Source organism: Ambystoma mexicanum, chromosome 4p, assembly GCF_040938575.1.
Source record: "Ambystoma mexicanum isolate Mex_15411 chromosome 4p, UKY_AmexF1_1, whole genome shotgun sequence".
In the NCBI taxonomy this organism is placed as follows: Eukaryota; Metazoa; Chordata; class Amphibia; order Caudata; family Ambystomatidae; genus Ambystoma; species Ambystoma mexicanum.
The window spans coordinates 1255770906-1255786734 of record NC_090927.1 but is presented as its reverse complement, the minus strand read 5'-3'; the positions used below and the strand labels follow the sequence as shown (position 1 = coordinate 1255786734).

Here is a 15829-nt window from a genome sequence, read left to right as displayed (position 1 = left end):
TCTTTCTGTCAACCTCTCTTCTCTAGTAACTCTTGGCTCGTGGCAGTGCTTGTTAACATTTTCTCCAAATTGACATTTCATATAAGGGGACTTGTACAATCTTTGCCTTTCCAGTCCATCTGGTTGGTACTCAAAATGACTATGCAATTGTTTGTATGCTTGCTGACACGTACTGGAACCCCCAACTTCTCTGGGCTGACTCACCGGTGAAACGTGTAGCTGCAGTGAAGCTATGTCTCGCGGAAGGCTTCCCTGGTCATGTTAGATCCTCCTTTGTTTCCTGTGTCAGATTCACCATTACTTATTGATGGAACCAAGGCAGTCTTGCAAGACCGCAGCCTCTACAGCCTCGCTGCAGCTGTCTACCTTCCAGTTGTCCTCCCGCTGTACTTTCACCGGTCTCCCATTTCACTGGTGAAGCTGGACTCCAGGCAACTGCATGCGAGCACGTTGCGCTCTCAGTACGGCTGGTCTGTCTGTCTGTCTGCTTCTGCTGTGGGTCGCGCTTCCTGCTCTGTAGCTCTCTTCTCCTCCATTGAAGCTGTTCCTCAAGTTTAAATGCCCCGCGCATTGGTTACTAGTATAACTAGTCCGCACATTGAGTTTGATGTTCCTTTCATTCCACATTGACTCCTTCCTCGTCTCAGTTCTTGAGGCTTTATGGGAGTTGGAGTCCACAAACTTTTCTAACCTTTTAATGTTACTTAGTTATACATTTGTGTTTGAATCAGAAACCTCAGAGACAGAAAATGTTATGTTGGTGTTAGGCACGTATGAAGTTTGAATGGCATTCCTCCTAGAATGTCCGACAAGGAGGGGTTTTAGGGTTTCACAACTCAAAGGATTCAAAAATGACATGCCATCTGGAACTCTGAAATTATAGGGTCTTCCTCACAGAGAAAGGGAGAATATTGCTTCTCTCCTGATGGAGTCCCCACATCTCCCTGACCGTCTTCTCCTCCCATGTGATCCTCCCTCATAATACTGCCCCCAGGGTCAGGTAGAGGCTGCCTTCCCCTGACCACATGGGTGGAGACTTTATGCTGGGGTTCATTCATGTCGCCATAGGATTCATCAGAGGGGTTTTCCAGCCAGTCGGGAAGCGCGGAATGCGGGCTATACCTCCTGGTATTGCCTGCGTTCTGAGCCTCCTCAGAAGTGGGAGGCCACCATCTTTCACTGCCTGGCAACAGGTAAGTCAGCGTGCACCCAGTCTACCAGCCGACAATTCCATCCCACCCCATGCAACCCTCTCGTCCCTTACCAGTGCATGGAACTCTGTTTGGGCGCTCCCCCTCTGCAGCAGTTGGCTCAATGGAAAGGGAGAAGGGACTATGTGTAGTTTGCTTCTCCCTTGTCCGTGGTGGCCATCTTGTTTTGTAGTTTTGTAAAGTTGAGAAACCGCAAACGCTCCATTTATCATCTTAAAAAAATACATATTGGCATCCTGGAAAGTATGTCGGAGTGCTAAGAGCAATAAACCCCCGAGATAGGGGATGGGGGAGCAATTACTCAGTCTCGCAATACCCTGGTGCTCACATTAAGACCCTTGCTTCACACAGGCCTGTAACACAGCTCTTCCTCGGTGGAGGCTCCTCTTTGTAGCATCAACCCTCCCGTTCCAAGGCTTTCGGTGGAGGTGACCAACGTCATGGTCGCCCCCAGGGCAGCACACAGGCCCCGAAGCAAGACTTTACGAGCCAGGACTTCGGGCCCCCACCCTTGCACCCCAGTGGAAGGCCAGCTGGCAGGCTTCATCAGTGAGTGGACGAAGATCTCCAACGACTGATGGCTGCTGGACGCTCTCACCCACGGACACACTCTAGAGTTCCAGCAAAAGTGTCTGCCGATAATTCTGGTGGTCCGGCAGGAGCAGCACATCTCTCAGCTCCTGCAGGAAGTATGGGTCATGATAAGAAAAGGGGCGATGGAGCTGCTTCCCAAGCAACTCCGGGTTTCCAGAGTCTAGTCTACTCCAGGTACTTCATGGTAAGGAAGAAGACCGGGAGCTGGAGGCCCATTCTAGACCTGCGGCGTCTCAACAAATACCTCGAGTCCCAAAATTCAGTATGGTCACGTTGCAGCATGTGCTCAGCCAACTGGAGAAAGGAGACTGGATCTGGAGGACGCATGCTTCCACATCCACATTTACGTGAAGCATTGGAAGATCCTGCGCTTCGTGTTACAGGGAAGACGATACAAATTCAAGGCCCTCCCCTTCAGACTGACGTTGGCACCCAGGGTGTTTACGTAGTGCCTGGCGCCAGTGGTGGCCCATCTGCGTCTCCAAGCAATACACGTGTACCCATACCTCGACCACTGGCTCATATGGGCAAAGTCATGGGAGACTGCCATGGACCACACAGAGGCGACTGTCCGACTGCTGACGGATCTGGGGTTCTCCGTCAACTATCCAAAGTCCTGCTTGATACCATAGCAGAACACGCTGTTTCTGGTGGCCACACTCCACACGGTCTCCTGCTTGGCGTCTCCCTCGGCAGAGAGGATAGCGGCCCGGCTGGGCAAGGTGCAACGGCTGTTGACATTGAAGACCGCTGCGGTGTGGACCATCAAGTCGCTGCTTGGCATGATGTGCATCTACCTGTTCGGCACTGCAGGTTGTGGATGCAACCCCTTCAGGAGTTCCTGGACGCTCACTGGATCCAAGTGTCCGGAAGCTTCGCAGGCAAGATTGCTCTCGATAAGGAGTTCCATCGAGCGATAAGGTGGTGGGGTGTACACTCCAACATCGCCATGGGCACAGATTTCAGAGCCCCCTGTATTGGGAGACAGTCACCACGGACGCATCCCTGCAGGGATGGGGACCACACACCGGACGTCTCCATGCCAGAGGCCTGTGGCTGCTGGAAGAGAGGGATCTCCACATCAATATCCTCGAGCTGTGGGCAGTGTTCCGGGCCCTCAAATCGTTCCTTCCAACCCTCCAGGGCAAAGTGGTGAGGATCTTTAGGGACTTTGGCTGGGGGCAGTATGACCCAGAGTACAGTGATTGGTTTAGAGGAGAAATACAGTTTCTAAGTGAAAGTGAAACTGTTTTTTCATTTACAGAGGATTCCCCAATAGTTGCAGGCAAGTAACTTGCTCCGTATGTGGAGATTTGATATGAATACCTGGGCCGGGAGGATAGCTTGGGCCAACGGTTTATTTTGGAAGCCAGACAATGCAGAGCAACACTGGTTCAAATCCTGGTCCCGCACAGAGACTGGTCTCTGTTATTAAGCGCATTATAAAAGATTAATTCATATCTACCAATGGTGTGAGGAACTTGGATTTTGAAAACAAAACATAGTAATGCTGAGAGCACCTGGGGTTAAGTAGCAGTACATTAACAAAGCAAAACCTGACATACGTAGATACCCTTGCCATCATTTACAAATGTTAGTCCTGATCACATGATGGTGAGAGCTTTCAAATTGAGCGTCCCTTGGCATGTGAAGCCACTGGCTAACAAATGCCTATACATAAGCCCAAACTATTTTACTTTCAGTGCACATTTTGCTTTCAGTACTGTGATGAATGGTCTTCTAATCCTGCTTGTTGATTCAGTAAAATAAAATGAGACCAAATGACAAAATTAATTGACTGCTTCAGTATTGAAGACCTGAGGTTCAATATGGTACTTTAGGTAATAAACCAAATTCCTAGCTTGCTATTCTATTTTTTAGTTCTGTGCTTTTTTCTAGAGAACCATTTGTAAAACAAAGTGTGGTAACTGGACTCTTCCCTGTGGCTGCAACCAAGTCCAGCTACTCGAAATAGAAAACTGATTATCTTCAGGAAAAGACATTTGTACCTAACCTGTGCTAAACTCCTTTTATAATGGTCATTACAGTCCCATTTCCAAAATGATTAACCAATCTTGAAAAGATTGTATCTTTCAATGTGGGTGAGCCTTTTAAATGTTCTTGGATGTGGATTTGCAACTGAAGGTCTAATTTAAGCCATTTACAGGCTTGAAAGGGCTTAAAATTATTTTGACCCCAAACATATCGTATAGTGTCTAGAACAATAAGGCAGGCACCTAAAAGGTTTATTTGTTTACAGTTGTTTTCCCTTGAATATGCAGTACACAAGCTACAAATGGGAAATTAATCCCCTTGTGATGACAAAATGAGTGGTCTAGGATTCGGGAGAGTTAAACTATTTAAACAAGGCCAGTGTTCATTGATGTGACATTCATTGTCATTACACGTTTCAGGTGCGGTGGTTGAATGTGAAGATGAGAATGCCTTGCAGGCAATGGCAAAAAAAGAGACAAAAGAAGACAAGATCTTTGAATGTTTCAAGAACAAAATTGCTTCAGCGCCAAAACAGGTATGCCGATGTTGTTCACTGCATCCAGTGCAGATTTCTTTAATCTCTTGTTCTCCAACTTCCCTGACTTCAAATAATTAAGTGTTTCGTTGTCTAACCCTTTGAAGGCCTTGGGACGAATCATGGACTGCTTATTTTGTATTTTTTTTATGCACACTCCTATAGGTTTGTGAAAACATGAACAGTAACAACTGAAAACTAACTACTGATGTCTGGTCGGGCATTGTTTAGTTTAACTGAGCTTCCTCTTTCGTGACAAGAATTCCTATGGTGCAGTGGGGGGGGGCGGGAGGGGTCCACAGTGTCATACTGGTTTTGAGGCTTAAAACAGCAATACCCTAAATATGACTGTCCAGCCTTTTCTGTAGCAACCTGGGCTTTGTTGTTTATGTGCACTGATGTTGTCACATATGCAAGGTATTGGAGAGAGGGAGTTTGGGACGGATGGGTAGTCTGTCCTCTCTGTGATGAATCTGTCATCGCGCCTTTTCCGGTGGTAACCTCTCCTCATGTGGCCATGGGATGGCAGCTGCTACCTGATCCTTGACAAGGGGGGGCGGTTATATGAGGGAGAGTCACACGAGGGAAGGTGACATGAAATCATCGGATGAGATATGGTATCCCCCTTTTCCTCTGTGAGAAACCTAGGGGTATTCTCCCATTTGGACCACGAGAATCCTATATTTGGGTGGCCAGGGCACAGCCATCGCCTTTGGATCCAGACCCTGGGGGTGGACCAGTGCAGGAGGATCACCCGCGTAGGGGAATCCGGGGTCATTTTCATGGGACTACTCTAGGCGAGACACGTATCCCCCCTCTCACCTGTTTTCCACAACCATACAACCTCTGTCGTTTTGGGGGTATTTTCAAACACACAACAGAGTGACCCCTTGTGAGTGAACGCTTTATCGGAAGTCTCTGTAAAATGAAAGCGAAGTCCCTGAAGTGAAGGTAAGTAATGTGAACACTGAAAAGCAAACAAAACTAAAAGCCAAAACCGGGAAATCACTAAGTAGAGAAAAATTTAATAGAATCCCCAAGAAGGCTTTTTTGAAACAGAACTGAATGTAAAGTAAAAGGAATTGATCTTAAGAAATAAAAGTACCAGAATGTAGCAGTGTCGGAGTGGTCATGAATGAGATTAAAGCAAAGCCATATAGTTTCGAAAGACTCCGACAGGGTTGTAGGTCATATGGTCGAAAACCAAAGGATCGAATGCCTTTTGACGACACTAAAATGATCGAAAAAAATGGACGATTTTTTTTTAATTTTTTTTTTTATGGGGGGGTTCCCCCCAACCGCCCGTTTTCTTTATTAAAACATTTTTATACCAACCCAAACTAAAATATATATATAAATAAATAAATAAATAAATAAAATTCAACCTTTTTTTTCCAACCATTTGACTGTCGATCAAATGGTCATTCGATCCTTTTTCGACCATTTGACTGGACACCCTCCGACAGTAAAGCAAAGTGAATCTGGAAGTAAAAAGGTTGGGGAAGGATATCCAGTTTCAATTGTGTAAGCCTGAAAGAGAATAAGACTTTCAAGGGGAAAGTGACTTTGTCGCAGAAGGCCTTGGTGTTTGTTCTGAATAGTAGCCTCGTGCTAGAGAAGCCAGAGACTGCTAAGCTCGAGTGTGCCATTTTGTGAACACTTCTTTCTTTTTCGTAACACTGTTTCCCACACTATTTGTATTCAGAAGTAAGGATTGGCAATATGTTTATTAGTATAGGCCCTTTTATTTTGACAAGACACCACTAGGACTGCGTTATTATTATTTGAAAGTCGTAGTGAAAATTCAATAAACAACCTTGAACTGTGGTCACGTGTCTCTTATTGTTGATGCCATGCCTTTCTTCTCCCTCTTAGGGATGCCCAATGCATTAATGGCACATTGTCATGGCTCCCTTCAACCACCCATGGAAGCTACTGAGCATACCGTCCAGTGTTCTATAAATAGGTCACCAAGAACTGACTAACATTTCTATGCATCTGCAAGTACTACAAAGCGAAAGCTGAACGGAGTAATGAGGATTAGTAAAGGCGAGAAGCTTGAGATGCACTCTAGTGGTTGCGAATGCATAATAGGTGCTGGGACACTTACCAGCTGACAGGGGAGGTATGCTGCCTGGTGAAGCCTTGTCCTGTGCTGCAAGGAAGACCGTGGAGCCAACTGCCATATCATATCAAGGGAAGGCCAGAGCTAGAAGACTTCAGGAACTGTTCTGCCACGTAGAGGCCACTAGAGTAAGAGAGGGGAAGACTTCCTGGCGTTTGCAGGAACCGGAGAGCAGAATCCACTCTGCCCGAACACTGAGAAGCAGGCAGATGGGAGCCGCGAAGGACGCGGGAGCCCACAAGCGAAGTCGGGGAGGCCAAGAAGTTGAGTCGGGGCGCGTGGGGGAGAGGAGGAGCTCTGCATTATGGTGAGGAAGGGAAGAGATTGACACTAAAACCCAGGGTCCACGGAGTAAAAGGAGGAGGAGGAGGAGGAAGAGGAGGAAGAGGAGGAGGAGGAAGAGGAGGAGGAAGAGGAGGAAGAGGAGGAGGATGAGGAGGAGGAGGAGGAGGAGGAGGAGGGGGGGGCTTGGAGACAAAAAAGGCCAGACTCCAAAGGAGAAGGTGGGGAGGCGAGATTTAACCCCACTAAGGAACTTGACTCAAAAGGAGCAATAGCCCACACTCAGGGTGCAGCAGGGCAACAGGGTCTAGGCAACAAGGAAGAAAAAGATACTCCAGGAGAGGACAAAAAAACAAAACAGTAGAGCACCCCCCACACCCCTCCCCCACACACACACACACACACACACACACACACCATCTGCCACCCACCCCTCCAACTCAAGGATAGACATTTGGACAACAGGCCTACTGGGAAAGATAAGGGAAATTGAAGTGGGGTCAATCTCTCTATCAGACCATGCCCCACGGTGGATGACATTGGAGTGGGGAAAAAAGAAGGGGGGGGGGGACTATGGAAGTGGAATTTCCCCACAGATCTCCTTCATGACCCAGTATTGTGTGAATCAATAAGAGAACAGATCGAGCAATACTTCAGGGAAAATGATGCAGGAGAAGTGTCACAGGAAATAATATGGGATGCATTTAAGACGGTAACAAAGGGGTATCTTATAGCTCTCAAGACAGGGGAAGAGAAATGGAAGACAATGGGAAAAAGACCTGGAAGGGAAGCTAAGGGATATACAAGAGGAAATGGCAAAAAACCCTAATAATAAATTAAGAAAGGCAGTGAGACATATTCAGGGACAACTTGAGACACTTAAAACAAAGAGGGCGGAGAAAGCACTATTCTACCTGAAACAGTGGTACTATGTAAAAGCTAATAAAGCGTAGAGACACCTAGCCAGATAACTAAATGAAAAAAAGGGATGCCAGACAAAATGAAACTCTAAAACAGCCAGGGTCAGGAGAAAACAACAAATGATGAAATCTTTAGTAATTACTATTACTAGAAACTGTAATTATCTGAAAATCCCTTGGACGTACAGCAATGAATCTCCCCATCCCACAGATAACTGAAGAATGGGCAATACTAGATGAGGACAATAAGGCAATAAATGATCTTCCAAAGAACAAAGCTCCGGGCCCGGATGGATACCCGGCCTGCTTCCATAAGAAATTCAGGGAGATACTAACCCCAATTCTTAAGAAATTATTTAATACATTCACAACCAAGGGAAATATAACCCCCTCTATGAACAAAGCAAAACTAGTAGTATTCCATAAGCATGGGAAAGACCCTACAACGCCAGGGTCATACTGACCAATAACATTAATCAACATAGATGCTAAATGATACACTTAGACACTCCCTAACAGATTGATGCATCTCGTTCCGAAATTAATAGGTCAGGATCAATCGGGTTTCATAACATCCAGCCACACATTTGACGATATTCGAAGAGTCAGTCACTCAATAGAAAAGACAGGAATAACCAAACACGCAGCAATCTTGGTATCTTTCGACGCAGAAAAGGCTTTCGAAAGGGTCGAATGGTCAATGCTATTTAACACACTGAAGTATATGGGGATTTGGACAAAGTATTTTAAAATGGTACAGGCTAATTACATGTCGCCAGCGATCCGCATAACACTGAACGGCACAGTATCGGGCAAGGTAGAATTAGGACGAGGAACCAAACCATGGTGTCCACTATCCTCGCTACTCTACGCTATATATTTAGAACCCCTGCTAACCCAGATACGGGAATTGGATCCGACTGGTATAGCAATGGCAGGGGAAACACATAAAATGGTATCATTCGCGGATGACATGCTAGTAGCCCAGTTGAACCCTGGTAAACTTGCTACCGATATTAATGAAAGAATTGGAAGAATTCGGAGCGATCTCAGGACTAAAAATAAATAGGCAAAAATCTGAGATGCTAAATTTGTCAGTAGACCCACAGGTAATGAATAGACTGGAATCAACCTCACAGCTTAAGCAAGCAGTAGAGGGCATTGTGTATCTGGGTATAACCCTTACAAAAAAAAATAGAAGATATGTATGGGGCAAACTACCCGCAATTGCTGGAAAAAAGTAAAATAGACCTGATGAGATGGAACCCATTCGCGATAACATTGTGGGGGAGAATGACGACAGTAAAGATGGTGATCCTACCGGGACTAATGTACTACTTCCAAGCATTACCCATTAGAGTCCCGAAATCCTTTTTCCGATCCCTGAACAGTGCCATTATCTCATATATATGAAAAAGGAAGCCGCCAAGGGTAGCAATGGCTACGCTCCCAGCCCAGAGGAATAAGAGGGGCATGGCAATCCCGCACTTTGTCAGATACTATGAGGCGGCACAATTACGGGTCATAAGGGAATGGTTGACCAACACAAGATGTAGGCAGGAGAAGGCGGTCGCGGGTACCCCCCTTACGGGGATCCTGTGGATCGACAAAAAGAGTAGTCACCCAAATACAAGGATAAGTGAGGTACTGGGGGTAGGAGTCGAGACCTGGGACAGGGTTATGCATAGAGGAGCACTGCCGGGAAAACCATCCCCATTCTACTCGCTGTTCAGAAACCCAGATTTTGAACCAGGAATGCAAAAAGATGCATATTGGAAATGGGAAAGAGTAGGATGCCAGAAGACCAGAGATATGTTTCAGGGACAGACACTTAAAACGGTTAGGGAATGTATATAGGAAATGGGTCGAGTAGAGGCGGACAAATTAAAATATACCCAAATGAAACACTGGCTAAGCTCCCCAATAATCGAAGAGGCTGCCACAAGACAGCTAATGCCATTTGAACCATTTATTACTACAAACACAGGCTCAAAAAGCATAGTTTCCAATATATACAAATACCTGAATGAACAAGAAGAATGGGTGCAATGGAACTACATGAGGAAATGGGGGGGGGGGGGGGGGGGAACACTTTGGGAGAAACCATATCAAGAAGTCAGTGGGAATACCTGAAGGGATCTATCCCCAAACTAACCCACTCTGTACAGTTGAGGCAGATGTGGATTAAGGTATTGCTACAATGGCATTACCCGCGGGAGAGGATCCATGTAATGTTTCCTCAAGCATCCGATAAGTGTTGTAGGGTATGCAAGGCAGTAGGTGACTGGCGACATATATGAAAAACCTGTCCAATAATTCAACAGTTCTGTGGGAGGTGTGGGGGGTTGTCAAGAAACGGATGCAAGAAATAGACCAGGCAATAGAGCATATGGGGGACAAGATATGGTTGTGTGCTAAGTGGGAACCGGGATCGAAAATACCCTCAAAAGTCCAGAAAAGAGGACTAACAACCTTGCTGATAGCTCTGTGGCTGGCGATTGCACAAAAATTGAAACAGAAGGCCCCCACGATACAGGAATGGTTACAAAAAGTGTGGAACTTTGTGGCTTTAGAATGGCTAACATACAAAATTCAAGGGGACCAGGAGAAATTCAAACTGTCATTGGGCCCAGTCCTGACATATCTGCAAAGTGACTAAATGGTTCAATGGTGCCTGCACAAGATTAACATTTTTGACATATTGTGACTCACCAATACCAAGCAAAGAAAAGGAAGAGGGAATTTCCCTTCAGAGTTGTGGTGGGTAAGGGGGGGGGGGGGGGAGTTTAACTGGAATTGTTTAAAATTGTACTTTGGAAAATAATAAAAATAAGTTTTAAAAAACCAAAACGTAGTTTCCATACACAATTCTCATTGTCTCAGGCCATGGTGCGAGTAAACATTCTACGAGTGCTATAACTTTCCTGTTCAAAGCGAAATTACATCATGTTCCAACCAATACCCATATCACTTGGCAGAATGTGTGCAGCACTATCCAGCTCAATGAACAATCTGGGCGGGCGGTTAATCCCCGCCCCCCCCCCCCCAATATTGCTCTCCAGAAAGACTGGGTATTCCACAACCAGGTGAAACAGGGATTTGTTTGGGTCTAGCCTGCATGCACAGCGACCTCACATTTCCTTAGATACTAAGAGTTTTGGCCCTAGAACTTCCATTGTCGGAAGAACGTTCAGAAGAAAGCTCAAGTATTGGTCTCTGTGTTTTTTAGAACGAAATATTTGGACGTAGGATCTTACCTTGTTCGTGGGGATGCGTACGTGCTGATTGCTTTTATGTGATTTTAGCCTATTCAGGTCCTCCTAGTCGTGTGTTTCTATCCAAGTGCTTTTTGTTTTTTATTATGTAAACACTATCTGCGCTACCCACTTGGATCACGTTCGAATAGATCTTAACCATTTTTGTGAAATATTTGCAGGGAAGATTTAGGCTCAAAGCCGTTGCGCATACGTTCTTGTACATACAAGCTTGGGGAATGTTCCTCAACTTCCCCTATTTTGGTCAGTAGAGGCCGATCTTTTTATGTATTGCGCCTACCACAAAATCGGGCCCAGTTCAAGTCCGATTGCATTCATCAGGTTGAACTTTGGTAAGCTCAGCACTGCTTTCCAGATTTTACTTTCTAACCGATCAAGGAAAACCCTGTCCACAAACAATATTAACTCACAACCATATCATATTGTTACTGTTATCTTTAATTTATACAGCTCGATTGGTGGCAGTAGAGAGTATGCACAAAGCTTATTTTTTAGAACTTTCATACAAGTAATAGATGAGTACATTTTTGCCTCCATTCTCCCCTTTTGAATAATGTGATGTTGCTTTGTGAAAATTGGGAAGCCCAGATAGTTTATACTGGTTACTTGCTTAATCGTGATTTGATTTACTTTCCATGAGTACCTGCTACCTGAATATTTTGTTGTAAAGGTCATTACATAGCATTTGAGGGGGTTGATTTTCAAATAATTGTTAGCCAAAAAGGTTTGAAAGCCACCAAGAAGCCTTTGGAGGCCTGCCGGGGTGTAATCCATTAATATCCGATCGTCGGCGTAAGCGATGATGTTCACCCGCAGATCTCGCCATCTAGGCACGCACCCACCTCAAGCCAAACTTTCTTTCCATAGGTCAGTTAAATCAAAGTTGAATATTGTTGGGGCCACTACGCATCCCTCTCTCACCCCTTTACTGATCGGGATAGATTTGGACAAGTACCCCTGACTATTTAGCCGTATTCTTACTGAGTTGTCTCTGTATAACAGCTGGATCATTCTTAGCAGGCCCTCTTTAATGCCCCACCGTCTTGAGTTTTTCCCATAGGACTTGTGTTAACATTATCAAATGCAGCGCTCAAATCCAGCACTGCCACATATAGCGTTTTACCAAAATGTCTGCCTATGTCTGAGGTGCAGACAGAGCACCACGGTACTCATCAGGGTACTCATGCCCTTTCTAAACCCAGTCTGAAGAGGGCTAAGTATTCTCTCTTTTTCTGCCCAGTTAGTCAAATCTTTGCAGCCAAGATTTTCGCCAAACTGGTGCTGAGTCTATTAACGCAATTGGCCTGTAGTTTGCCGGGCTTGATCTGTCGCCACTCTTAAAGATCGGGACGACAGTCGCTATTCGCCACAAACCAGGACAGTCCATACCCTTGGCAATACGCTGGAAAAGTCTCAATAGAATGTCAGACCAAAGGTCGAGGTCTTCCTTATAGAATTGATTTGACACTCCATCTGGACCACTTGCTCTTGAATTGTTCATTGTTTTAATTGCCATAGAGATGTCTGTCGTGTCAAACTCATACTTCCATATCTCGGGTCAAGTACTAAGTTCTCGATCCCATAAAGTGCTTGGGTTACTGGAGTTAAATTATTTATAGTAGTAATCGCACCACTCTGCCTCTGATACACAGCCCGATTGCAAGCTTGATTGCTGATCCTGTGTGTCATTTAGAACCCTCCAGATCGATCAGATGTCTTTATCGACCAGGCTTTTAAACAGGGTTTGATTTCTGGAGATATAAAGATGAAGTCTATTCGACTTGAGCCATTTGCTATATTCTCAAGTATTTTTAACCTTTCTGTGAGAACTGCCCCTTTTCACACAGTGGACTTAAGACATTTCAATTTCTGCCTTAACTCCTTTTTCTTATCATTTATAAATTGATCAAAGACATTATCACGATTTAAAGCAAACAGAAACAGCAGGGGTGCCTGTGGTTCCCACCCCGTGCAGCCCAGTTTGCCTAAGATAGTAGCAAATTCTGCTGGCAGAGTAACTTTATTTTTCTGATCTCCTGGGTGTGAGGCCCACCAGATGTTCATTTTAAGATTGGCTTTATGGATTTTCCCTATTTTCCAGTCTCTGTTTTCCCTGCGAGTTATTATCAAGTTGGACCTCTGGTGTTTGCTACCACTGGTGCCCCTGCACTAATAGTAAGGCAGAGCATAGCATGATCGCTCAATGCCGTCATCTTCACCCTAAACGCATTTATGTCACTCAGTTCCATGTTTCTCAAAAACATATAGTCAATTGTTCCTGTTCCACACCCGGAGGTAAGAGAACATTGTCTGCTTCAAGGCCACCCACCCGAACATATGCCCAAACGGCCCCTATCGTTGTAGAACGGCTAACCTGGAACTACTTTGAACTAGTGTACTCACCCTGCCCACCACCATTGTCACATGTCTGTCTACAGGAGACACACCACGAGGTGTATTGCAGGTCCCGCCAACTACAAATCATTGACATTATTACTGGTGCTTACCTTACTTACCCACTATATTGCCTGTATACGTGTCTGCAAGCTGCCTAATGTTAGCATAAAACTGTGTACTCTTTGACCACCATAGCTCTTCATAAGTCAGTCGCCGAAGGCATGATCCAACTCTCTTCCCACGTACACTGCTGCCGCGCTCAGTCTGCACCCTATAAAGGTGCTTGACATGCATATCACTGTGTACTGTTTATCTATTGCAAAGAAATAGTCGTACTTTCTCTGTGGCCTCTAGGTGCCTTGCCAAGGCCAAACAAATATGCACCGCATGTTCAAATCTTCTCAGCTTGTTGCCTTAACCAGGCCTTTAGTGCCTCAGTGCTTTCCCATTGCGGCTGACTTGAATAATATCTGTATACATAAACTATGTCATTTCTGTGCATTCATTCGACAAACTGAATTAGTCTATTCTGCTGCTCCTCTTGCAAACTGAATTAGCCTATCTTGCTGTTTTTGCAATCCAAATTAGCCTATTCTGTGGCTTTTCTGACAAATTGAATTAGCCTAGTCTGCTACCAGGGCTATACATCCACAGCAGGCCTTATATGTATAGAAAACGCAATTCGGCTTTGTATTTGCATCCAAACTTTACCACCCTACTGCTGATGTATACCCCCATTGCCCAATACTTTGTGTTGAATGCCCAACACCAATGTACCCAATCGACTCAACAAATTCTAGCCCATACAAACCCATTACGAGACCAGTTTCAGGTGATTTGCCACTCATGTGCAATTGTGTAACTGCCTGACACCTTGACCGCTCTGACTGGTGTACATACAGTGTCCACTGCACATATTATAGACCACACTATAGTAGCACTAATTTATATTCTGTCTACCGCGTCACTAACAAGATGCGCGCATCAGGGCGCTTCTTGCTCTCCCTTACACTACTATTAGCCCTAGCCTGCAAACATATGACTCCTTACCACCATTCGGCTCCTAACTCAACAATGACCCAGACCAGGCTGACTCACACCCAATCGCTGATTAACCCAAATGATTATGTGGGACCACAGCAGCCGCCCACCTACGATGCCCAACCATGCAACACTACCGCTATAAATGAAAGACTTCGCTCAAGACTAGCCAAAATATTTGAACCATTAGCTAGAACTCTCTCCACTTCAAACCGCAGGAAGGTCACCCCTTTTACTGAAACCTCGAATATCAGCGGAAAAAGCCCACATAGCCCGTTGGCGTATATGGGCCACATACTCACACTACCTCTAAGACCAACTTACAGGAATCTCCTGTACACCAACAGCTACCAGCCTAAACCTTAAGGGCGCTTTAATAAATGCCAGATCTTTGGCTGCACATACTACTGAGATATCCGACCTTTTCCAGATTGAAAAATATGATTTCTTGGCCATCACGGAATCTTGGCTACATGCCGCTGCAGGCCCTGCCCTTATGCTAGCTATTCCCAATGGATATACCTTTTTAAGATCTGATAGAAGTGAAGCACGCGGAGGAGGTATAGCCCTTATTGTCAAATGCAATCTCTCAATAAGACTAGCTCCACCCCTTGACATTAAATCATGTGAAAGTCTCACAGCCAAGCTATCCATTAACAACTCCCAGACTCTCACGATCCACCTGATATACAGACCTCCAGGCCCTATTGGAACCTTTGAGGAGGACATTTCCACCATCCTGTGTAACAATTGAAAAAAATTCCTCCCAAGTCATTTTACTAGGGGACATTAACTTTGGGCTTCAACGACCCCAAAGACCTACATGCATCTAGCGTGGCCAATATTCTGACTGAACTCGGCCTTACCCAGAGAGTGCTCCATCCTACCCACAATACTCGACTGGGTGGCGGACTACAACTGTAACGCCTCTATCTCGTCGATCTCCCCCCCAGATCTGGACACACCACCACCTTGTGACATTCTCTCTAGCAACTAAGACTTACCTCCCCTCCTATCCAGCTAGCTCCGCCCATACCAACAAGGAATAAAAAGAACATTACCTCTGACAATTTACTTCCTCTGATTCTCCCCACCGGAAAACTTGGGCCCTGAGGCTTTAGTGAAGGAGTATAATAAAATCATGGCCACTTCACTTGACTCAATTGTGCCTTATAAAATTAGACAAAGCAAGCCCAAAGCCCACCTCAATTTATGGTACACATCACACCTGAAAACATTACGCATAAAAAAAAAGATGCAAGGTATCTTGGAGACTACTACCCTCCGAGGAAAACAAAATTAACCTCAGTACTATAACTGTTCTCTATAAGAGCGAAATACTTTTGGCTAAACATGAAACATATAACGCCAGAATATCACAAGCCAACTCAACTACAAAGGAACTCTTTGTTATCTTGAAAGAATTAGAAGCTCCCATCCCAGTGCCAGACAAT

General features: G+C 45.2%; 1 protein-coding gene across 1 annotated transcript in view; it reads left to right on the top strand.

Moving 5' to 3' along the window:
• The window catches only part of PDCD2 (programmed cell death 2), a 388001-nt gene that overhangs the window by 250066 nt on the left and 122106 nt on the right, over window positions 1-15829 (top strand). The window contains exon 4 of the mRNA XM_069606928.1: window positions 4220-4335. Within this exon, the coding sequence (XP_069463029.1) occupies window positions 4220-4335 (116 nt within the window). The remainder of the gene's footprint in view (window positions 1-4219; window positions 4336-15829) is intronic.